At 39.6% G+C, this 24178-nt stretch overlaps 1 protein-coding gene across 2 annotated transcripts in view; it reads left to right on the top strand.

Moving 5' to 3' along the window:
• ELL2 (elongation factor for RNA polymerase II 2) overlaps positions 1–8591 on the top strand; it is a 79920-nt gene extending 71329 nt beyond the window's left edge. For both annotated transcript variants that reach the window (XM_064274239.1, XM_064274238.1), the window contains 3 exons: positions 2580–2751; positions 5245–5289; positions 5380–8591. In XM_064274239.1, the coding sequence (XP_064130309.1) occupies positions 2580–2751; positions 5245–5289; positions 5380–5502 (340 nt within the window). In that variant the 3' untranslated portion in view covers positions 5503–8591. The remainder of the gene's footprint in view (positions 1–2579; positions 2752–5244; positions 5290–5379) is intronic.
• The last annotated feature ends 15587 nt before the right edge of the window (positions 8592–24178 follow it).

The following is a 24178-nucleotide window of genomic DNA, read 5'->3' as shown; positions in this document are numbered from 1 at the left end:
TGCCGGCAGGCTTGGAGGGACAGTGCCTGAGGGCTCCACTGCTGAGGAGGCGCAATTCTCCATTTACAAATCCACTTCTGCTAACTGGGCCCTCGAAAATAATAACCATTAGTACTGCGCTCTAATTTTCTGTGATGGATTTTGAATTCATCTTTTTCATAGTAGTACTGGTTTTAGTGTATACTTGTTGTATCTGACAGAATCATGAGGGGAGACTAAAAATTATTCAAACCGTTTCCCCATGGATTCAGGCTGATTTTATTGGTATAATTTTAACATTGCTGTGTCTTGCCAACTATATTAAAAAAAAAAAAAAAGTTAGTGATCTAAGAGTGCTTGCTGCATCTGCCTAAGTGCATTTGTATATGTTTGTCATGTTTTTCATTCTTTTAAAAATTGCTAAAGTATATAAATGATGTGGTTGGCTGCTCTTCATGTTTCCTTAATTTACTTAAAGTTTATTTTACTAAAAAAATAAATCTTTTATAAATACAGCCAATTTTATTTAAAAAAAAAAAAAAACTCACCCAAAATCCTAATTTTAAACTTAAATTGCTTTAGGAGAAAACACAAAGGGTATACTATAAAACCTTAATGATCAGCCTCTGAATAACTCATCCTTAGCCACAATACTCCTAATTTTTACATAATAAGAATACTTCTGTTACTTGTGGTTGTGAATTACCCAAACTATTTAAAATTTTATTCTATCACTGCAGTAAGAGCCAACTATGGAACCATGACAGTTTTTTGTTGAAAATAGTGAAGTGCTTTTAGTTCAAATACAAATATAACCAAATAGCCTTCTATAATAGCAACGTAAGTGTTGGCCGGTGTGGTATTTTTCCTAAGGAAATTATCAAATAAAATACTGAGGGTGTACCTTGGATGTGATTTTGAGAAAGTGAAATAAGTATTCTATGTTGTTATTAGTTGCCATCGAGTCGATTGTGACTCATGATGGACCCCATGTGTGCAAAGTACAACAGCTCCATAGGGTTTTCAAGGCTGTTTTCTTTCAGAAACAGGTTGCCAGGCCTGTCTACTGAGGCACCTCTGGGTGGGTTTGAACCGCCCACCTCAAGCATTTAACTGTTTATGCCACAAAACGACCTTAAATATATTCTGTATAACAGATTAAATCTGAGTTTCATGATCAGCTTAGCCATTCTGCTTATATATGCTTGTTCCCAAAAGCTTTTTCTTCCCCCGGGCTCCCTCTGGTGTGCAGTCAAGACAGCCCGTGTGTAGAGAGGACTGATTTGCTTCCTGGTGGGCAGTGTTCCTTTTATAGCTAAAACAGCAGCAGAGCAGCTTTAAATCATTGTGCTACCGCTGTCTCAATTACACTTAAAAAATTAAACCTCTCTGCTGTTTAACTCAGCGTGAATAAAAATATTAATGAGGACATCACATTTGCTCACTGCATCACTTTTCTCACACTTCTAACTAGGTGTCTGCGGTAGAGCAATTTAAATAAAATTGGTAGGATTATATAAAAGCATTTTGGAGAGGACTGAACTCCAAAATTTCTACTAAAGAATATATGTGTACTCCCAGGGGGCATTCCAAAACTCCCAGTACCTGATTTTATCTCAAAAAGTCAAGGAAATTTTGCACTCCATGACGGAAACACTGCGCAAAGAACCTGGCCACTAATGTGATCCCAGCCCCCAAATCCACTAACAAATATTAAGTTAGTCAGTATTAAAATGTTGTTTTAATTGACCTGCCACTGAATAAACTGATACTGTGGGAAGATGGACTTCACTCACCAGGCTCCTAGACATTTTCCTATCCCAAAGTAAAAAAGTACCAAGTTGTGGCATTTTATGAAGAAAGTAAATTAACGTAATATCGCAACACTGGCTTTCCATTACGTGACACTTAGGTGTTTGAAAAGAACTAGAAAAATATACTTTTTTTCTTTTTTTTTTTTTCCTTCTAACTCTCCTTTTGAAAATTCTCCTTTTGGATCTTATATATCTGTCTAGTCAGAAAGGTGAGGAAAGGGATAGAAGGAGCCAACCTGAGGCACCTCGTCGGAAACTCCTGCTAGCAGCAGTCTGAAAGTCCGAAGGACAGACTTTCTCGTAGAGCAGCAGGTCCAAAGACAGTTTGCCTTCAGCACTTAGTGACTGCGTGACATTTTCCTGGTTTCGCAACACCATCAAGTCCTTCTGTCTCGATGTGAGGTCACAGACGGCCTGGCCTCTGCTATTAGTGTGGTAGTGAATTATTTCGGATAGAGGAAGATTTAATAGGCTAGATCTATGTAAGTGTTATTTTCTTTTTGCATAGATGCACTTTAATTCCATGACCACCATGCCTTTTTCACATTTACACTCCTTCATTGAAGATCTCAGGCTCTCCTGTGTGGTAATTTCACGTGGAAGGTCTCTGAAGTAGTACTTTTTCAGGAGTAACATGGCAGCACACCAGTGGCAGAGAAGCATTAAATACTGGTGATAAATGCATGGGTATTGTTTCTAAATATTTGGTTTAAATCTCTGACTTATGCAGTCATGCTTATTCTGTAGCTTACTCTTCATTTTTCTTTTTTAAATCTTTCCCAATAGAAAATATATTGCTATTGTCTCCTATGAGCAACGCCAGAATTATAAGGATGACTTCAATGCTGAGTATGATGAGTACAGGGCCTTGCACGCCAGGATGGAGACTGTGGCTAGAAGATTTATCAAACTGGATGCGCAACGAAAGCGCCTTTCCCCGGGCTCAAAAGAGTATCAGGTAAATCCATTTGTTCCTAGATCATCTAACTTTCATATTCTGTCTTCTTCCTTTCCCTACCCCGCCCATCCCCAGCCATCCCAGTGCCACCTTTAGAGCAATCCTTTCTCAGACCAGCCTCTCTGCTAGTTTGGGCTTTAATTTAAAATTAGTTAGGAAACTAAGTATTTTAAATAGTTCTTGAGAATAAACAAATACAGTGAACCTATATTTCTGTCAGTGGAAAAAGCTAAAATATGACAATAATTTGTGCCACTATAGCATAATATACAGTGTTTTGAGAAAAATACCAAACACAACTAAACTGAGGGAAAAAAAAATTCTGTCATGGGAGTTGCCAAAATATTTAATTCCTCTGCCAACTCAACTCATATTGCAGCTCCTAGTTCAGGTACTGTCCCCAGCAAGCTGTGCAATTTCAGTCTGGCATAGAATACAGAAGACCTGGGGGTAGGATATAAAGAGGACTTAATACTACAGAGGCTTGGATTTTAAGTGAAAAGGAGCTTGGTCCTTCCAGCTGTTCCAGAGACTGATAGCAGTCTTAATCTGGTTTCAGTCCCCGATTTGAATGGCAATATTGCTACAGAGAGGGCTAGATGCCTGGCTTTTCTCCTGACTAGTTTTTGGCTTGTAGTTTATCCAAAAATAAATAAATAAATAAACCCAGTGCCGTTGAGTCGATTCCGACTTATAGCGTCCCTATAGGACAGAGTAGAAGTGCCCTGTAGAGTTTCCAGGGAGCGCCTGGCGTATTCAAACTGCCGACCTTTTGGTTAGCAGCTGTAGCACTTAACCACTACGCCACCAGGGTTTCCTCGTAGTTTAAGGCCATGTAATTTTGTTATCTTTTGCAGCCATTGATGGTGCTACTACCACAGCCCACTACATCATTCTGACAAGGTTCTATGGTAGAGAATGGATGGATTTTTCCACAATGGGAGAAACAGCTTGAGAGCATCTGTGCCCCAGAGATTCATTATGTTTTATAGTGTTGTTGTTAGGTGCCATCAAGTCGATTGGAAAAGAAAAAAAGACCAAAATGGGTGTCAGAAGAAATTTGCTCTTGAACGTAGAATAGCTAAAGCAAATGGAAGAAATCGTGTGTTAAAGTAGTAGGATTTAATCTTTTAAACAAGCTGTCTAGAGTTATAGACAGACTTTGCAGAGGAATTGGTGTTTGGCGGTTCAAGAGGTCGGCTATATGGTAGTTTGGTGTTGACTTTTTTCTATACAGTTGTTTAGCAGTGCACATGATTATATTTAAACTACAATGTAATTCCAAGGATTACTTAGTGGTTAAGAGCAGACTCTGGAGCCAGTCTGCCTGGGCTTGATTCCCAGGCTCTGCCATTTAATACTTGTGTGATCTTGGGCAAGTTACTTAACTCCTTTTTGCCTCACATCCCCCATCCATAAAATGGGGCGGTCGTAGAATTGTTGTTCAGAATAAATGTAAACTTCTGTAAAATGCTTAGAACCGGGCCTGGTACCTGGTACCTAAGGGTTAGCTATTTTCCCCTAGCCACCCATTTTCCCTCTCTGCAGCCAGTCATTATTACTAGTTACCAGTGTATTCTTTTCAGATGAGTATATATACAGTAAAACCTGCAAAAGCCAGAACCTGTGTAAGGCGGAAACCTGTCAGAGAAGGACAACTCAAATATTTCCAGCTAGAGAGCAGTGAAAAATTGGTGACTGCACCCTGCCAAAGGCAGAAAACTTGGGGATCCAGAAAACCAAGGCAGCCTATTGCATTCTAGCTTTCAAAAGTTTCACTGTGTGTGTGTGTGTATACATATATATGTATACACACACACACCAATTAAACATCATATATTTTCTAATAGGCGTATTGACATATGTACCATATTTAATTGAATCTAAGATTCAGTTCTAAGATGCACCAGTGTAAGATACACCATTATCTTATTTTCCGGGAGTTAAACTGTGATATACCATTGTTTATCCTAATTCATTAAAGTGGGAAAATATGGATTTTTAGAAGCAATGAAATTCTTGGATTATAATAGTATTCTATTTCCTAGTTTTAAACAAATGGAGTCAAACTGTACACACTGGTCTGTGCTTTGCTTTTTTTCACTGAAAAACAATGCATCTCAGAAATTTTTTTATATCAGCATATAAAGCTCTTCCCCACACCTTAATGGCTGCTTAGTATTCCTTTGTATGGATTGATGGATATTTAGATTTTGTTTACTCTCTTTTGCTTTTACAGTGCTACAGTGAGTAACCTTGTACATGGGGTCATTTTTACTCATTTATCTGTAGAATAAATAGAATTGCTGAGTCAATTTTGCATTTGGTATTTTGATAGCTTTTGTCAAACTGGCTTCCATTAAACTGTACCAGTTTACATTCCCACCACCAATATTTCCCACACCCTTGCCAAATGTGTTAGCTATATTTACTGGCCCCCCCCCAAATAGTAATAACTCTTTCTTTTCTGATTTCTAATTTTTAATTTTATAGAATGTTCATGAAGAAGTCTTACAGGAATATCAGAAGATCAAGCAGGTAGGTATCATCACTGTTGGTTTTCTGACCTGTAGTTGGGAAGTGTTATAATCCTGCAGCCTAATTCCTCACTGTTTTTTTCATCTGCAGTCTAGTCCCAATTACCATGAAGAAAAGTACAGATGCGAGTATCTTCATAACAAGCTGGCTCACATCAAAAGACTAATAGGTGAATTTGACCAACAGCAGGCAGAGTCAGAGTCATGGCACTAGAACTCGCTTGGACCACAAGATGTGAATAAACTTAAGCTTATTTATTTAAAATTCCAAATGAGTTGCTCTAAGATTCTAAAGAGATGAAACTTTGCTTGTTGAAAGTTTCAGTATTAGTAAACTTGAGTTATTCTTTTTTTTTTTTTAATTTTACTTTGCTTCCCTGTGTTTTTGAAACTGCTTTTTCTGGTCCTTTTTTTTCCTCTCAAGACTTATGTTTGTCAATAGAATTTTTTTTTTTTAAGATATTCAGGATCCAGTGTCTATACGTCAAATCAATATTTTCTCCTCAAAAACTTGTGTTTGTCATTAGAAATGTTTTTTTTTTAGATATTGGGGATCCAGTGTCCACACTTTAAAGTTGTGTGTGTTTAAAAAAACAACACAGTAATGTGCAAGATGAAATGCTTTTGGATAAACATAAGCCTATTTTCTGATCTTTCTTAATGCAAACTCTTTGCCTTAAATGGTAGAATATTTAGAAATTTGCACAAAATACAAAAAAAAAAAAATTAAAACATTGTTTTGGAGGGTTAAGAAATAGAAAGGTGTATGAGTATGTGTAGGGATATAAGTATACCGACACATATGTATATACAGACTCACTTGATCTAGAACAGTAAAATCACCCTGCAAGTTAACCCCCCATTGCAATGGTTGCCTTAAGGTGTTTGCTAGTTGTGTACATAGTGTGGTTAATCATTAGCTACACTGCTTCCCACTTGATTAGAGCAATGGGAAGCACACTGTGGCCTACCAGCGTCTGAAAGCGTGTGCTCGAACTGTATGTGTGCAGAGGTTGTATGGATGTTAGCATGCATGAAGGAAAAACAAATAAGCTGCTACTCTTCGTAGGCCAAACGCTCAGGTTAAACAACTGACGAGTGTTACTGTAGGGTTTTTTTGTTTTGTTTTTTCTGTCAAATTGCTACTTCTATTGTGGAAGACAAAAGCATTTCCATTTCAACAGTTCGTCAGCTTTATTAATGTTGGGCAAAATCGATATGTTACAAAAATGAAACAGATCTATAGTTTTGGGGCAAAATTATAAAATTAAACATGTAGGTAACCTATTTATATACTGCTATAAAGTATTTTTTGAAGAGAGATATGCAAAGAAGCTATTACCTACATGAAATGTATATTTAAAGATTTTTTTTTTTTCCATCCTGGGTGCCAGGAATATAAAAAAAGAACAGATATATTTAACCATAACATACTGTGATTCATCAAACAGCACAAACTTTCATTTCATGGAGTTTATCTGTTGACTTTGATTTAAACTATCACTTGTTTATCATGTGGGAACATAAGTTATGTGGTCAAAATGTAAAGATTTTGAACTAATGTTGATTCAAGTTGTGTTGTCTTATCGTATTGTCTTTTCAAAGTGCTGCCAGTTGAAAAGGGAAGCATTATGTTTACAAATCTGTTTTGAAATGTTTGCCAAAATTTTGGTAGTATCTTTAATAAAGATGTTTGTCTCCAGCATCCAAAAAAATAAATAACTTTGTTGTGTATCACTGTAAACCAGAAAATGTTGGTGTCTAGAAAACCTAAGAGAGCGTGTAGATTAACTTTTCACTTTGGAGTTCTCCTAAAACATTAACTGGAAAAATTAGATCGTATACCAAAAGTATACAAAAGTGAAAGCAAGACCCTTCGCACTATAACTAACATTATTGCAGATGAAATTTGATTTCTATCTAGCATGGACTTCCCAGGGAATTCTATACTTTTAACATTGAGATCCCAGGTGCTGTTCCTTTTACCTCAGAATTGATACAATCATTATTTTTAAATGTTAATTGATTTCAAACTTTTAGCTGAAAAAGATAGAAAAGGAAATTTAATTGGGGATAAGTTTGGTCTTCACATTATTATAGTGGAGTCTCCTGAGGGGTTTGTCTGTAGGTAATGACCTTATTGGTGTAATTTCTTGGACATCTTGGCTTTTTAATCAAAGATTATTTGCTGCTATTTGCTATTAGCAACGTTTCTCAAAAACAAGGTGCTTGAACCACTTGCATCACCTGAATTAGAATCACACATATCCTCTAGGTGACTTTTGCAAGCTGAAGTATGAGAACCAGTGGCTTGGATGTAGCTCTAAACCTTTAGGTCACTAAATCTTGAAGCTCAACTACTGGTTTTGTTTCTTGTTTTGGGTTTTGTTTTGTTCTGTTTTGGTAAAAGCCCATCCCTGTCAGCAGGTGTAAATCATTTTTCCCCTTTGAGTGATGTGAGGCATCCCCTCGGTTGTTTCACTGCGAACTCTTATTTCAAAACCTGTTTAGAAACAAGCCTTCCAGTTGGTTAATCATTAGCCCTTGAAGGTCCTACCCACTTATATCAGCACATCTTCTGGTTTACAAGTTAGGTAACAATGGAAGCTGGAGGTGCTTTGTGGAAATCCAGCATTGCACACCCATAGACTTGCGTATCTACCTGTAAAAGCCTTAATTCACATGTTCCTTGTATACATTGGGCAGATCCTTGCAAAATGTGTCTATCAATTGCAAATTTGAAAGTTGTAAATGTTTGGATCTGCTATTACTCGAGGTTGCATCCCTTTTGAAGATGGGTATCAGCCTATGAAAATATTTATAACCATCTCCTACTGCAAGATTTTTAGATTCTGTAATGATTGCCACGGGAGTGGACAGCCACTTTGTTGGCAGAATTTTTTTAGAGGTTTTTTTGGTTTTTTGACAGAAACAGTAAAGTATAAACAACACTGTCAAGATTAGAGAACAAATTGTATTGTCTGTCATCACGTTTCACCTAAAATAATTTGAAACACTCAAAGATTTTTACCAAACCCCTAAATTAGCTCCAAATTGAGTGAGCAGCTGATTTAAAACAAAGCAAAAGAACATTAACTATCAGACGTGATTTTATTTTTTAAGTAGGGATTTCGTTTCCTATCTTGTCTACTTATTTCCCTTGGAATAATTTAAATGGGTTAACTTTCAACTCTTTAAGTAGTGGTAGGTATTCAGTACTTATTCTCACAAAAGCATTTGGGGTGGTCAGTTTATATCATTGCTACATGAATTGATTATAATAAAAATTCAGTATTCATTTTCTTTCATCTCTGATTGATCTTATAACTTTTACAGGAGTTTTCATTTTCCAAAGTCTTCACTTTATTATGTAAAACAAATGCATACTTGTATATTGGAAGCAAGGTGTTGAAATGAGGTTTAGACAAAAATGGTTCATCAGTTCAGACACTACTTGGTTGCCTTACCCTTTCCATTAGTGCATTCTTTGCCTCTGGAACTTGGCTGAAACTCTAGCCAGTTTATTGTCTTTCTGGCAGTGTAAGTGTTGGGTCATGTGTGCTTGGCATATGCCTTTGCTAGTTTTGAAGTTCTTACCGTTTATTACTTGCCTAAGTGTTACTAAATCCTTCTGTGTACCAGATGGGGAAAATTTGTAGCCAGCACGTTGAGAGGAACATTTTGGGGAAGGATGTTAACTGACATACCAGAGGAAGGCAACAGAAGATCTTATCAATGTTCTTTATCAATGTAACCTGAAAACTCAACAAGGCTGTGAGGCTAATTTCTGAATATTTTGAAGTGTTAAAAAGAAAAAAGTCTATGCTGTTTCTCAGTTGTTCCACCCAAGCCATGTTAGGACTCTTGAAGGTTAAATGTCATAGGGGCTTTTCAGTTGCTACTGAGCTCATCAGCCTGGTAGCACCTGTTGTTCTACACAAATTTTCGTTCAATAAACATGTTAACTTTGCACTTCTGGTACTTGTTTTTCCTTTGTCTCATTTCAAGGCACTTTGTCTTTAAAAGAAGAAAACAACTCTACGACAAAGTGTTCTCTGATGCCCTAATGTAATCGACCCTGCTGGGACAGAGACATTACTTGTCAGTCACTCTAGGAAGTAGGAACAGGGTATTTGCTCCAGAACCCTCCCTGTTTCATTAGTGTAGGACATGCCCTCCAGGGCGAGCATCTACGAGGGGAACAGTAATCTTGTAGTTACCATTTAGCGAGGGTTTCCTACGTGTTACACGCCCGTCATGCATTGTCCCATTTCTCTTGACCACAAGTCTTATCCCCATTTTACAGGTGAATTAACTGAAGTTTAGAGAAATTAAGAAACTTGTCGGTCACACAGCTAATATTGTGGAGCCTGGGAAGCCTGACCCCAGTGCCTGTATTCTCAACCACTTCTCCATGCTGCCCTCTTGTTTGTACTTGTCTTTAAGGTGAGCGTAATCTTCACAAAGTGATAATTCCAGTGACAGAACACAGGCTAGACAAACCCTTTCTCTTCAGAGGGGGCTAAAATGTGGTGGCTGGGGCGATGTCTAGTTGATTATTCTCTGTGAGTTGATTTTGTCAGAGACGATAGACTGGATTTGAAGGGAGAGCAAAATTCATTTTGAGAAAAGGTTCATAATTCTAAAAGATTTCTGTTTCCCCTGTATTCCCTTCACAATAGAGGAGGAGGTGAATACAGTCTTGTGATCACATAGGTTTCCATTAATATTAAAAGGCTATCTCCATAACAGACTCCAGCTCTAGAGGGATATCTAGTCTGAATTAGGACATTTTCGTAGCTGAATCATTAACTTCCAGCTTCTAAAAGTTTTCCTAAGGGATAGTGTGTGAGGAAAGGAAAAAAGGCGCGATTGAGCATTTGTATGAAAAATATATAAGGATTAGTGCCAGCAATGACTGGTGACTGGTTCAGTTTAGGAGGAGTTTCAAGGATAGATGAGATTCCTAATGTAATGATGTCAGTAGCCCTCCTCCGTCCCTCCCGCCGCTGGACATTTGCAATTGTACTTATTTCAACTTGACCCCTTTTTCTCAGCTGTAAAGTAAAAATACGCCTCTTTACTAGGGTCTGGAAGAGGTTTAATTATTGTTTGTAAATCATTTGAGAGTTCCACAAAAAACAGCTACTTAAACTACAGATTATCATTCTTGCAAAAAGAGCAGACTTGATGGTCTGACTGAGACTAGAAAGACCCCGAAGGTCATGGTCCCCAGACTTTGTTAGCCCGAGACTGGAACCATTCCCAGAGCCAACTCCAGACAGGGATTGGACTGGACTATAAGACAGAAAATGATACTGGTGAGGCGTGAGCTTCTTGGCTCAAGTAGACACGTGAGACTGTGTGGGCAGCTCCTGTCTGGAGGCGAGATGAGAAGGCAGAGGGGGACAGAAGCTGGCTGAAATACAGGGTGGAAAGAAGGAGTATACTGTCTCATTAGGGGGAGAGCAGCTAGGAGTACATAGCAAGGTGTACCTAAATTTTTTGCATGAGAAACTGACTTAATTTGTAAACTTTCACTTAAAGCACGATAAAAAAAAATTTTTTTTAATAAACTACAGATTATCTGCTGAGTGCAATAGCGTTTGTTGGAACATTGTTTTTCAGGTAAGAATGAGTTCATTTTGACTGACTGCAAAGAGGGCAAAGGCAGACTGGCTTGGAGTTTCAGGGTAGGGTGCTTAGGGTTTGTTTTATTGAATGCTAGACTTAAGTGTACTTACTCCACTGGTTTTACCTTTCTGAGATTGGGACACAAGGCTGGCAGTGGCAGTAGGTGGCTCTGACGTTATATGATTGCCTCATTCTCATGTTGGGGTCAGATGATTCTGCTGTGTGTGACAGTGGAGATGTGTCATTTTCAACTCTTGCCTGCCTAATTCAACTTGGCTGGCCAGGCGGGTTTTACTTACTATAATTAGGTGCTTGGTACAATGTGGGCATTTGTAGATGAACAATAAAAATTCCACCTCTAGGTCTATCAAATATAGGAGAGAGCTTCCTATAGATGAGCCCACATAAATTTAGCCACTGTGTTTGAATTGTAAAGCTGGGGCTTCTAGAGGAATGGCTGACCGCCATTCCATACTTCCTGAACTCCAGGTGGGCTTATACAGTTCCACTGTGGTAGAGATAGGTAGATGCTCTACCTTACCAGGCTCATTGCATGCTGCTCCCAGCCTGCACACCAGTCACACAGGCCTTCCGTCAGGTTCTGCAATATCCCTTGTTTCTCCTATCCCAAGACCTACCTTAGCACATGCTGTACCCTTTGCGCCACCAGCTCCACCAGTTCCTCGATTAGCCGACTCCTCCTCCTCCTCAAGATCTTAGCTTAAATATAACTTCCTCAAGGAAGCCATCCCTAACCTCCCAGACTAACTCAGATCACGCTAGTATATGCTTTCTTTCGTGTTATACTTCTTCGTGGCAATTGTCACAGTCATAATTAAGTACTAATTGCATCATTAAATAAGTTCCACATGAGTAGAGACTGGTTCACTAGGGTGTCTCCGGCTCCTAGCTTAGTGCCTGGTATATAGAAAGTGCTCAATAATAATTTTATTGAAAGAAGCAGACTATTGATATGTGTCATGTAAAATTCATATGGCCGGGGATTTGGATTTCTGCAAGAACCTGCTATATCAGTTCTGGTTTGTGTGCCTTGCTGCTTTATCTTCCCAAGATAACGATTTGGGAATTAGTTACCACCATGTGCATAGCAGATTGACTTTACTTTGGAAGTCCTTTTGCCATGATTAACTAACTGGACACTTTCTTCAAAGGAGACATCTCTGTCAAACATTTGCATTCCTGCCTCTAGTCACCTCTGGAATTTGAGCACTAAATAGTCTTTACAAGGGTTTGAAATATGAAATTAAATAGTTAAAAAAGTTCCTCTCATTATTTATCATACCTTGCAGATAAACTCCAATTTCATTGCCTGCTGATTTTTTTAAACAGCCTTTCTCTCACTTTTCAAGGACGTGGTAGAGGACAGCCGTCTAAAGAATAATGTTTATGCATCATTTTTCCATCTTCATCAAAACATCTCTAGGCTGACGTTTCTTTTAGCTCAACAGGTTTTTTTTTTTAATAATTTTTATTGTGCTGTAAGTAAAAGTTTACAAATCAAGTCAGTCTCTCACATATAAACTTATATACACCTTACTACATACTCCCATTTACTCTCCCCCTAATGAGTCAGCCTGCTCCCTCCTTCCAGTTGCTCCTTTCATGACCATTTTGCCAGTTTCTAACCCCCCCTACCCTCCCATCTCACCTCCAGACAGGAGATGCCAACATAGTCTCAGTGTCCACATGGTACAAGTAGCTCACTCCTCATCAGCATCTCTCTCCAACCCATTGTCCAGTCCAATCCATGTCTGAAGAGTTGGCTTCAGGAATGGTTCCTGTCCTGGGCCAACAGAAGGTTTGGGGACCCTGACCGCCCGAGTCCTTCCAGTCTCAGTCAGACCATTAAGTCTGGTCTTTTATGAGAATTTGGGGTCTGCATCCCACTGTTCTCCTGCTCCCTCAGGGGTTCTCTGTTGTGTTCTCTGTCAGGGCAGTCATTGGTTGTAGCCGGGCACCATCTAGTTCTTCTGGTCTCAGGATGGTGTAGCCTCTGGTTCATGTAGCCCTTTCTGTCTCTTAGGCTCATAATTACCTTGTGAGCTTGGTGTTCTTCATTCTCCTTTGATCCAGGTGGGTTGAGACTCATTGATGCATCTTAGATGCCCACTTGCTAGCGTTTAAGACCCCAAACACCACACTTCAAAGTGGGATGCAGAATGTTTTCTTAATAGATTTTATTTTGCCAATTGACTTAGATGTCCCCTGAAGCCATAGTCCCCAAACCCCTGCCCCTCAACAGGTATTTTTATTGGCGATTTATACCTAGCACTTGTGTAACCTTCCAAGCAGTAGACACTTTGAGGATAATCAGAGGACACTGGGATTCCTGTAATGATAGCAGAGCCTGTCTACAGCATCCAGATCAAACCAACTGCCTTCATTTTGTTGATGATGAAATGAAGATGTTTAAGTGACAGTCCAGGGCAGAGCAGGATGGAACCCCAGGACTTTATACCCTTTTTTACTAGGTATGAGCTAAGAACTGCCCAGCAGCCACAAATGAAAAATGATACAAAGATAGGGAGAGATAAGTACCAAACAAAACACGTTACACCAAGTGCGGTGGAACACAGCAGTTAAGAGAACCAAGGTGAGACTGACAGCCTGGGCTGGAACCCTGGCTCTGCCACTATCAAGCTATAGGTCACGGGCAAGTTTAGAAACCACTCCGCCCCACAGTTTCCCATTCGTGACTGTGATAGTCCCTCCTTGTAGGGTTTTTGTGGTAACACATGTGTAGAGTGATGCCTGGCATATAGTACATTTTCTCAATGTATTCGTGTTTTTTAAATTATTTCTTTCCATCTTTTATTTAGATATGGAGAGTTTTATAGCACTATAACCGAGAAGCAACTGGCCGAAACAATACAACCCTGCTGGGTTAATTTAAATGTTTGCATAATAGTAATTGAACTCCCATGGTAGACACAACCCAGAACATTTCAAAGGTCCTGCTCTTGATTGCTCTATGAAATATGTTTTCTCTATGAATCTTTCAAGCACATCAACTTTTCATCATGGCTACTAGTAACTTGACACATAGTGCTGATGCATTTGTTCCAAACTTAAGCTTAGCTTTTAATATTGTTTCTACTAATTTTCTTTTCCCGTTGTCTTCATGGGGGAAAGTTTATTAAAAGAAACTTCTTATCTGTAAGCATAACTCCTTCTTGCCACCTAGTTACTAGAGGGAGTTGACACAGTTCATTATGGTAAGATTCTTTGGAAAAAAGCCTGCTGTGAAAATGATTCCCTGTGTAAGTTTTTCGTTCTCCTACCAAGGATTTTTTTTTTTTTTGCCAAGGATGGCGTTCATTTAAGCAAGCCCTCTGAGAGGAGTGCCAGAAGGGTCTCCAAGGGTCTCCAGGGGTCTCCTGGCCACCTGAGCTACAGAACTCTGTAGCTGAGAACAACCGAAAGGGGACACTGGGGACTGTTGGCAAAGCCACCTCTCCATCCACACTCACCCTTCCTCTCTCTCTCTCTGCCTCTTCCTGTCATAGCAGTCTTTACTGCTGTGGTGGCCAATTATCACCTCCCCACCCACTCGCTCCTCCCTTCTCTTAACTGCATTCTTGCTTGAATGAACTATTCTTGCCTGGCTTCTCCGTTCTGTGAACATGCTCATCTTACCATTTTCTCCTATCTTTGGTTAAAGATAACTTGTCTCTTAAATGATGAGAAGAACCAAGGACCTGCAAGGAAGGCCTGAAAATTTTGGAAAGAAGGGTTGAAAATGTGGTGTTGAGGAGAAAGAATGGAACATGGAGTCCTACACCCTGGATCTGAGTCCTAAGTCCTAGGATTTACCAACCTGTGGCACAGGCCAGCTTGCCCCTCCCCTTGGATCTTCCTTCCATCATCTCTGATAATGAGTGTCATACCTACACAGCATGGTTATGTGAGGATTAGATAAGGATTGCTGCATTGAAGTAGAGGGACCGGGCGAGGGAAAATCTTAAAGCAACGTTCCATGTTCTCACATGGGCTGACAAACTCATTCTAGTGGCTCATTTCATTGCCCTCAGGGATGAAATCTCTGGCAGGTCCCATAGTTCCTCTGATCACCTTTAGTGTGGGTCTCATTTCAGTAAATAAAAATTTAGTAAATCCAGTCTTGTATAATAGTCAAAACTCTGAAATGCATTTAAAATTAAAGCTTTTCTCTTCGCAGCTTACGCCTGCTGTAGGCTGGAAGTCAAGTGCTTCTTGCCATTTCCCACCTCCCCATACCCCTCGGTATCCTCTGGTTCCCCCAGGGTAGAAGGAGCAGAGGGCAGGGAGGAGAGAGAAGGGGAAGGAAAGATCTTATTTGCTGGCATCTCTGAAGTCCAGTGTTGGTTTCTCTGGGCAGTGTCTGGGTCTGCTTTGAGTGCCTCAGACAGTGCCTTGAGCTGCTCCATCCTCTCAGGACACTGGCGGGGCCTCCTTGGCCAGCCCTTGCAGCACCCCCTCAGCCTCTGTCTCCAGTAGCACACCTTCAGCCTCTTCAGGCAGGAAGCTAGTAGATTAACCAGTTGCTGTGGAGTCATTCATGACGAACCTCCATGTGTGTCAGAGTGGAACTGTGCTCCTTAGAGTTTTTAATGGCTGATTTTTCAGAAGTAGACCGCCAGGCCTTTTTTGTGAACACCTATGGGTGGATTCAAACCTCCAAACTTTCAGTTAGCAGCTGAGCACATGAGCCATTCATACCACCGAGGGACTCCTCTAGTAGCTTAGCACCCCTTTGAAAATGACCATAGCCAACATGCCAACTGGAGGTGGTATAGCTGGTCTTTCCCTCACCCTCCCACTGAAGCCATAAACAGACAAAATGTCCATTTGGCCTCCTATATGTGATAGCGTAGTTACTTCCGAATTGTATCTTTGACTCTGCCTAGGCTTCTTTTTTTCCAGGCATGAATCAGGTACCACCCCTCTGTCCCTCAAGCTCCAGGGAACACAAATCAGGTTTTCTAAGTGGTCTTCATGAAACCACTCACAGTAGTTGTCCCTGGGTGGTACAAACGGTTAAGCACTTGACTACTAGCCAAAAGGTTGGTGATTTGAACCACCAGAGGCCCTTCAGAAGACAGGCCTGGTGATCTTATTCTGAAAGATCACAGTCTTGAAAACCCTATGAAGCAATTCTACTTTGCACCCATGGGGTCATGGTGAGATGGAATTGACTCCACAGCAACGAGTTTTTTGTTTTGTTTTTTTTTAAAAGGGGAAAGCAGGCAATCAAATCTCCTTGGAAATCTGTTTTTCCACATCAGCAGACTTTTCAACTTGAACCCTATATCAGTGAGAGGAGCTAGGAGCTAAAAGGGAGCAAATCCGGGTGTTTTGACTACCTCCTCTGCCAGCCCTGTGCATATGCCTGGGCACCCTACTTTGTATTGTGTTGGTAGATGGCATTCATTTTCTTTTGACTTCAACCACAGTGGCTAGGAGGAGTCCTGTGTTAAACCCTGTTATATATGTTTGTGAGTTCCTCATTCATAGCATGCACTGATTCAACAAATATTTATGTGCACCTAGGCATTGTGCTAAAAGGAGCCCTGGTGGTGCAGTGGTTAGGCACTTAGCTGCTAACCGAAAGGTCAGCAGTTTGAACCCACCAGCTGCTCGGGCAGGAGGAAAGACCTGATGATCAGCTCCTATAAAGATTATAGTCTACGAAACCCTATGGGGCAGTTCTGCTCTGTTTTTTAGGGTTTTTTATGGACTCGATGGCACCTAATAACAACATAAGTCGGGATGGACTTGACGGCACACAACAACAGACATTGTTCTAGGTGGTGGGAATACGCCATTGAAGAAGATAAACACAAATTACACAAATTGTTATTTGATAACAGTTGTTTCAATGGCTGCAAAATAGAAGAGTAGCTGTGAGAATGAATAACCAGTGAGGTAAGGATGTAAGGCCTCCCTGGGAGGGTGGCATTTAAGCTAATACTTGAAGGATGAGCAGGGGTTGGATGAGAGGAGGGTGTACCAGAGACACTAGTTGGAAAGGCCCTTTGGAAAGAAGGCATTTAACACTCATTGAATGTTTATCCAAATAGCTTCTAATTAAGAAAAGCCATTTAGGGTCACGCTTTTTTGTTGTTGAACTTGTTCCTCAACTGGTGCTTGCCCTTACCAAGCATTTCTGGGGAGACATAGTCCAGATGTGATTACTTCCTGAGGTCCAGGCTCTTCAGGTTATTGCCTTACCAGAAGCGTTTTGATACTTGAGGTTCTTATCTGGTGGCCTTCTAATGTGGCTATTAAGTTGTGAGGAAAGTTTCCAAAATAGAGAAAGATAATCTTAGTGGTGAGTGGATCTCAAACCAGCCCATGAGCTTTCACATGGGAAAATTTAACCTGGAGAGGAAACAGTGACAGACTTTCCCAGGAATTGTCAAGCCCCCTGTCTTCCCTGAAGTTAGAAGCTGGTGCTTGAGTGCAGAGAGACCCAAGATTGACGGGTAACCCCCATTGGTGGTGGTTCCTTGGGTTGTAGTGGGAAGTCTTGGCCACAGTGAGAGAGCCTTATAACCCAGAAGCAGTTGCTCTGGGTGGGGGGGGGAGGAAGAAATAATTTCTGTACTCTTAAAATGGCCAACCTGTTCCGTCTGTCGTCAGCAGCCAAGAAAACCATCTGTGTGGTGCTACTCTAACAAGGCTATTGGTGAGCAGGCAAGAAACCAAAACAAGAGGGGTGGCAGAAAAATGCCAAAAGGTCAGAGAAGCTCTAAAGGAGCAATTCTAGGAATGAAAATGAGCAAAAGTAGGGATGCGAGGTGACCATTTTCGTACAAGACTACATCGTACAATACTTTGTGCCATTTCCAAACATTTTCATTGGTGGTCTTAATTGATCCTCCCTTGAAGCCTCTTTTTTGCATAAGGTAGGACAACCCACAAAGAAGAAACAGGTCCAGAGGAGTCACGTGGCATCAGCACTAGGACAGGAACACAGGCTTGTCACTCACTCTACTGTACCCCACTTCCTGCTAGTGCCCTTCAAGAGCTCATCCTCTCGGACTTGGTCCTGATCTCCAAGAATTACATGGTGACTGAAGGGTCCCACAAGGTCTCCTCACAGCACACTCACATTCTGTCTCCTTGAAATTCAGTTTCTCCTTTAAGAGTGTTGAAGCAAACCCCTTTATATAGAAGGTAAAATTTCCATTCCCCTACCTGTGCTCCAGATCAGGTATTCCTCCTCATTGCCCAAGCTTCTTCAACTAGGTAAACATTCTCAATCTGCTACAAAAATCTTCTTTTCGGCTAACACCACCTTTGAGTTCAGGCCACTCCACAGATCACTTGTGACCCTCCTGGCCCCTGTCCACTATTGTAACTACCCCCTCCTCCTATATTCTGCCCAGAGTTGGGACATGCCCCATCAGGGCCAGACTACATTTCCATCTGTCATTACCAAGTATGGTCATTGCTGCCTGTACTCCTGATACCTGCAACATGTGGATCTTCCCTCAGCCAAGAACAAAGGGAAATCTGCACAGTTGCTGCACCTTTGTCCTGGCCTTTACTCTGTATTATCAGATATATGACTGGACTCCTTTCAAAGGCCACTCTAAGACAACTGACACAGACAGTCAACAAGAATAGCCTGGGGGCCATGTTAACCTGTTGTTTCTCAGAGCAGTCATTCTCCAAATTGTGTCCCATGAGCAGCAGTACCAGCACCTGGGAACTTGTTAGAAATATAAATCTTCAAGTCCGTCACCAACCCTACCTAATCTGAAACTGCAGCAGTGGGACCCAGCAATCTATGGTTTAAAAAGCACTCCAGGTGATTCTGGTTCGGATGCTAAAGATGTGCTCTAAGCACCCGCCCCCCCCCATTCATTCGAATCACCTGCCCAGGCCCCCACCCATAACAATTGAAGCACAATATCTTGTGGTGGGGACCATTCTTGTTGTTGCTGTGTGCCATAAGGTCAATGCATAGCAACCCTATATGATAGAGTAGAACTGCCCCATGGGGATTCCTAGGTGTAATCTTTATGGGAGCAAGTTTTTTCTACAGCAAAGGGTCTGGTGGGTTCCAACCACTAACTTTTGGGTTAGCAACCCAGCACTTAACCATTGTACGACAAGGGATCCTTGACTGGGGCCTAGGCATAGGTATTTAGTAAAAGTTTACCAGGTGATTCAAATGACCAGTGAAAAATGAGGATCACTGCTCCAGGTAAGACTTCGGCATCTCCCAAAGTATTACCTGAAACAGAAATACGTGGAATGTTTGTAGTTATTAGCCAGAATTCTTTCTGTGGCCTAATAAATTTGGAAAATGCTAAAAATAACAAAGTTAACATTTTCTTTTCATGAAGGACTTTTGAAACAGTTAATATGCTGATATATTCTCAAAGAGGGAGTATTTAGTGTATCTACTTTATAAAAAAATTCTCTTGTACAACATTAGAAAATCAACCAATAAATAAAACAAAAGAATAACATGATAATCTCAATCAACACCAAAAAGGCATTTGACAAAGCCATATAGCCATTCCTAATAAAAACGTTCAGCAAAATAGGAATAGAAGAGAAATTTCTCATCATAAAACAAGGCTTTATACAAAAACAACATCCAACATTATTCTCAATGGAGAGAGACTGAAAGCATTCCCCTTGAGAACAGGAGCCAGACAAGGATGCCCTTTATCACCACTCTTACTCAACATTGTGCTGAAAGTCTTAGCTAGAGCAAGAAGGCAAGAAAAAGAAAGAAAGGGCATCCAAACTGGTAAGGAAGAGGTAAAACTATCCCTATTTACAGATGATATGATCCTATACATAGAAAAACCCAAAGAAACCACAAGAAAGCTACTGAAACTAATAGAATGTTCCAGCAAAATATCAGGATACAAAATTAACATACAAAAATCAGTTGGATTTCTCTACAGCAACAAAAGAACTTTGAACAGAAAAGGAAAATGTTCAGGGTCTGCATGAATACAATTAAGTGTCGCAAATTCCTGTTCTTCAGAATGTTACCCATAATTTGCTATGATCCACCAGGTCAAATGCCTTTGTATAGTAAATAAAACACAGGTAAACATCTTTCTGGTAGTCTCTGCTTTCAGCCAAGATCCATCTGACAGCAGCAATGATATCCCTTGTTCCACATGCTCTTCTGAATCCAGCTTGAATTTCTGGCAGTTCCCCACTGATGTACTACTACAACGGGCTTTGGAATTACCTTCAGCAAAATTTTACTTGAATGTGATATGATAATTTCTGTACTCTGTTGAATCACCCGTCTTTAGAATGGGCACAAATATGGATCTCTTCCTGTCTGTTGGCCAGGTAACTGTCTTCCAAATTTCTTAGCATAGATAAGTGAACACATCCAGTGCTGTCTATGTTTGTTGAAACATCTCAATTGGTATTTCGTCAATTCCTGGAGACTTGTTTTTTGCCATTGCCTTCAGTGCAGCTTGGACGTCTTCCTTCAATACCATTTGTTTTTGATCATATGCTACTTCCTGAAATAGTTGAACACTGGCCAATTCTTTTTGGTACAGTGACTCTGTGTATTCCTTCCATCTTCTTTTGATGCTTCCTTGCATTGTTCAGTATTTTACCCATAGAATTCTTCAATATTGCAACAGAAGGCTTGAATTTTTTCTTCAGTTCTTTCAGCTTGAGAAATGCCAAGCATGTTATTCCTTTTTGGTTTTCTAACTCCAGGTCTTTACACATTTCATTATAATACTTTACTTTGTCTTCTTGAGCTGCCCTTTGAAATCTTTTGTTCTGCTCTTTTACTTCATCATTTTTTCCGTTTACTTTAGCTGCTCTAAATTCAACAGCAAGCTTCAGAGTCTTTTCTGACATCCATTTTGGTCATTTCTTTCTTTCATCTTTTTAATGGCCTTTTGCTTTCTTTACATATGATGTCCTTGATGTCATCCCACAACTCATCTGGTCTTCAGTCACCTGAGGGGCTCATCTTCCAGCACTATATCCTATGATGTTTTGTTGCTATTCATAAAGTTTTCAGTGGTCAATTCTTTTAGAAGTAGACTGCCGCATCCTTCTGCCTATCCTGTCTTAGTCTGGAAGCTCTGCTGAAATGTGTTCACCATGGGTATTTGAAATACCGGTGGCATAGATTTTAGCATCACGACATCAAGCATGATGTCCTCCTCCAAAGACTGATCCCTCCTGATAACATGTCCAAAGTATGTGAGACATAGTCTCACCATCCTTGCTTCTAAGGAGTATTCTGGCTGTACTTCTCCAAGACAGATTTGTTTGTCCTTTTGGCAGTCCATGGTATATTCAATATTCTTCACCAACACCATAACTCAAAGACGTCAATTTTTCTTCAGTCTTCTTTATTCATTGTCCAGCTTTCTCACACATATGAGGTGACTGAAAATACCATGTTTTGGGTCAGGCACACCTTAGTCTTCAAGGTGACACTGTTGCTTTTTAACACCTTAAAGAGGTCTTTTGCAGCAGATTTCCCAATGCAGTGCATCTTTTGATTTCTTGACTGCTACTTCCGTGAACATTGATTGTGAATCCAAGTAATATGAAATCTTTGACAACTTCAGTCTTTTCTCTGTTATCATGATGTTGCTTATTGGTCCGGTTATGAGGATTTTTTTTCTTTAGGTTGAGGTGTAACCCATTGATTTTACAAGGCCCTCATGCAGTAGAGGAACTATTAAAAGATTCTCAGGCTCAGTATTTATCAGTAGCAAGACTGACTTCATATAAATTATCTTTATTAACTCCTTCCAATATCCAGATTAAAAGATGTAATTTGTTAAATCCAGCTTCTCTGCTGCCCTTGCCTGAAGATGGTGATCCACATGATTGTGTACAATTAACTGATTAATTAACTACTTTTTTTTTTTAGAATAGATCTAAAAGAGACCTCATTAGAAAATCCTGACTCTGTACTTTTTGTTGATGGGTCATGCAAAAAATGCCATTGATAAATATCAAGGTGGCTATGCCATTACCAGTCAATTTTAATTAATAGAAAATAGTCCTTTGCCTCAATTTACTTCTGCACAAGGTGAATTATATGCATTAATCTGAGCATGTCAAATAGCAAAAGACAAAACTGTAAGCATTTATACTGATAGCAGATATACTTATGGAGCTGTCCATAAATTTGGTGTGGTATGGAAACAAAGAGGTTTTGACTTCAGCGGGAACTCCATTAAAAAATAGCCCCTTAAGTAAGGAATTAACGGATATTATCCAATTACCCCCCCCAAAAAAAAGCAATAATCAAAATTTAAGCACATATTAAAAAAAAAAATGAGCCAGAATATCAAGGAAATGCATTAGCTGGTTACTACACAAAATTAGCTGCAACCTCATTGATTGCTAGAAGTTATGCTATGATACTTATAGAAAATTCTAAATCTGAAGACCTTTTAGAAATCATGAAACAAAAGCAACACGATGCCTCTGAAGAGAAAAAACAAATTTGGATAAGTGCTGTTTATAAACTTAATGAAAACATTGGATTGCTAGAAGGACCAAATAAAAAACTTAGTTCTACCGGAATCTTTAAAAGATCCTTTAATTAGAAGTTTGTATTCTCTAACTCATTGTGGAATTAAGACAAATTATGAGAAATTAATGGTGGGGTGATTGTTCCCAAGAATCTAAAAAAATGTATCATCAATGTGGTATTTGTTAAACCCATAAAACAAAAACCAAACCAAACCCATTGCCGTCGAGTCAATTCCAACTCATAGCGATCCTATAGGACAGAGTAGAACTGCCCCGTAGAGTTTCCAAGGAGCGCCTGGTGAGTTTGAACTGCCGACCTTTAGGTTAGCAGCCATAGCACTTAACGACTATGCCACCAGGGTTTCCGTTTAACCCATAATCCTACAAAAACTATTATAACAGATCCTGGGCAAAGGTACAAAAGGACCTTTGAATATTGGCAAGTGAAATTTATAGAATTACCTCTCTCTATTTTTTTATGGGATATCATTATGTTCTGGTTCTGATTTGTATGTTCTCCAGTTGGTTAGAAGTGTTTCCCAGCAGAAAAGCTGATGCAATTACAGTGGTGAAAAAATTCTTACAAAATATTTTTCCTCTTTGGGGAATAACTACACAAATATCAAGTGATAGAGGAACTCATTGTACTGGGAAGATTATTCAACAATTAGTAAAAATATTAAAAACCAATTGTGACATTATCATTGTCCCTATCATCCCCAATCTTCAGGGAAAGTTGAAAGGGCTAATGAGATATTGAAATTAAAAATTGCTGAATTGACAGAACCCACAGGACTTCCATAGCCAAAAACCTAGCCTCTGGCCCTATGGCTATGAGATCAATCCCTACAGGAATACATAAATTAACTCCCTATGAAATTATAACTGGATGTCCTGTGTCTTTCGCTACTTCTCCATTAAACCCCTCTCTTCTAGAAAATTTTGATATGTTACAATACTATAAATCTCTAATGAACTATGCAAGAAAATATTCTTAACAGGTTAAGGATGCCTTCCATGAAATCATGACTACTGGAACAACAAATTTACACCTGGAACCAGGAGATTAGAACACTAGAACTGGTTTCAACAGAAAATTGTGTTGGAGCCTTGCTGGAAAGGGCCTTACCAAGTGCTGTTTACAACACAAACTGCTGCAAAATTACAAAGGATTAACCCTTGAATTCATACATTACAACTTGAAGGCTCCAGTTGAACTTTGGAACTCTGAAATAACAGGAGATTTAAGGGTTAAATTTATAAAACAATAGTGTTTTTTTATCTTTAACTTTTTCTGTTTGTAAATCCTTTAGTGATCATAATTCCTTTGTAATATTAGCAAGAAAAATGGCTGGAGCTGAATATGAAACTAATTGTTGGCTTGTGTTCATATTCCAATAAGTCCTTAAGTGGGAATAACTTTAATGGTTGTTCCTTTAGCTATACAAGAATTATCCTTTAGTGCTCATCTAAGACATGAACACCAAATCCCCTTTTGGAATGATTCCTCTGTAATAACTAATAACTGGAAATGTGAAATAGCTGTGAAAACAAAGGGAATCTGGTATTTTTCCTAAACTCAAACACATGGGTACTTTATAGGAAAAAGTATTTGTTCAACTTCTATGTGGAAAAATTCTTACTGCTATTATGATTCTGGTGTAGAATGTGAAAATGCCATTCAAAGATACTATATCTGATTTTATTGTAACCCAAATATACACACATGAGGGTATGTGCTGGTTAAA

The sequence above is a fragment of the Loxodonta africana genome, chromosome 2 (genome assembly GCF_030014295.1).
Source record: "Loxodonta africana isolate mLoxAfr1 chromosome 2, mLoxAfr1.hap2, whole genome shotgun sequence".
Taxonomy (NCBI): Eukaryota; Metazoa; Chordata; class Mammalia; order Proboscidea; family Elephantidae; genus Loxodonta; species Loxodonta africana.
Note: the sequence above shows the minus strand (reverse complement) of the source record. Positions and strands in the feature narration are given on the sequence as shown.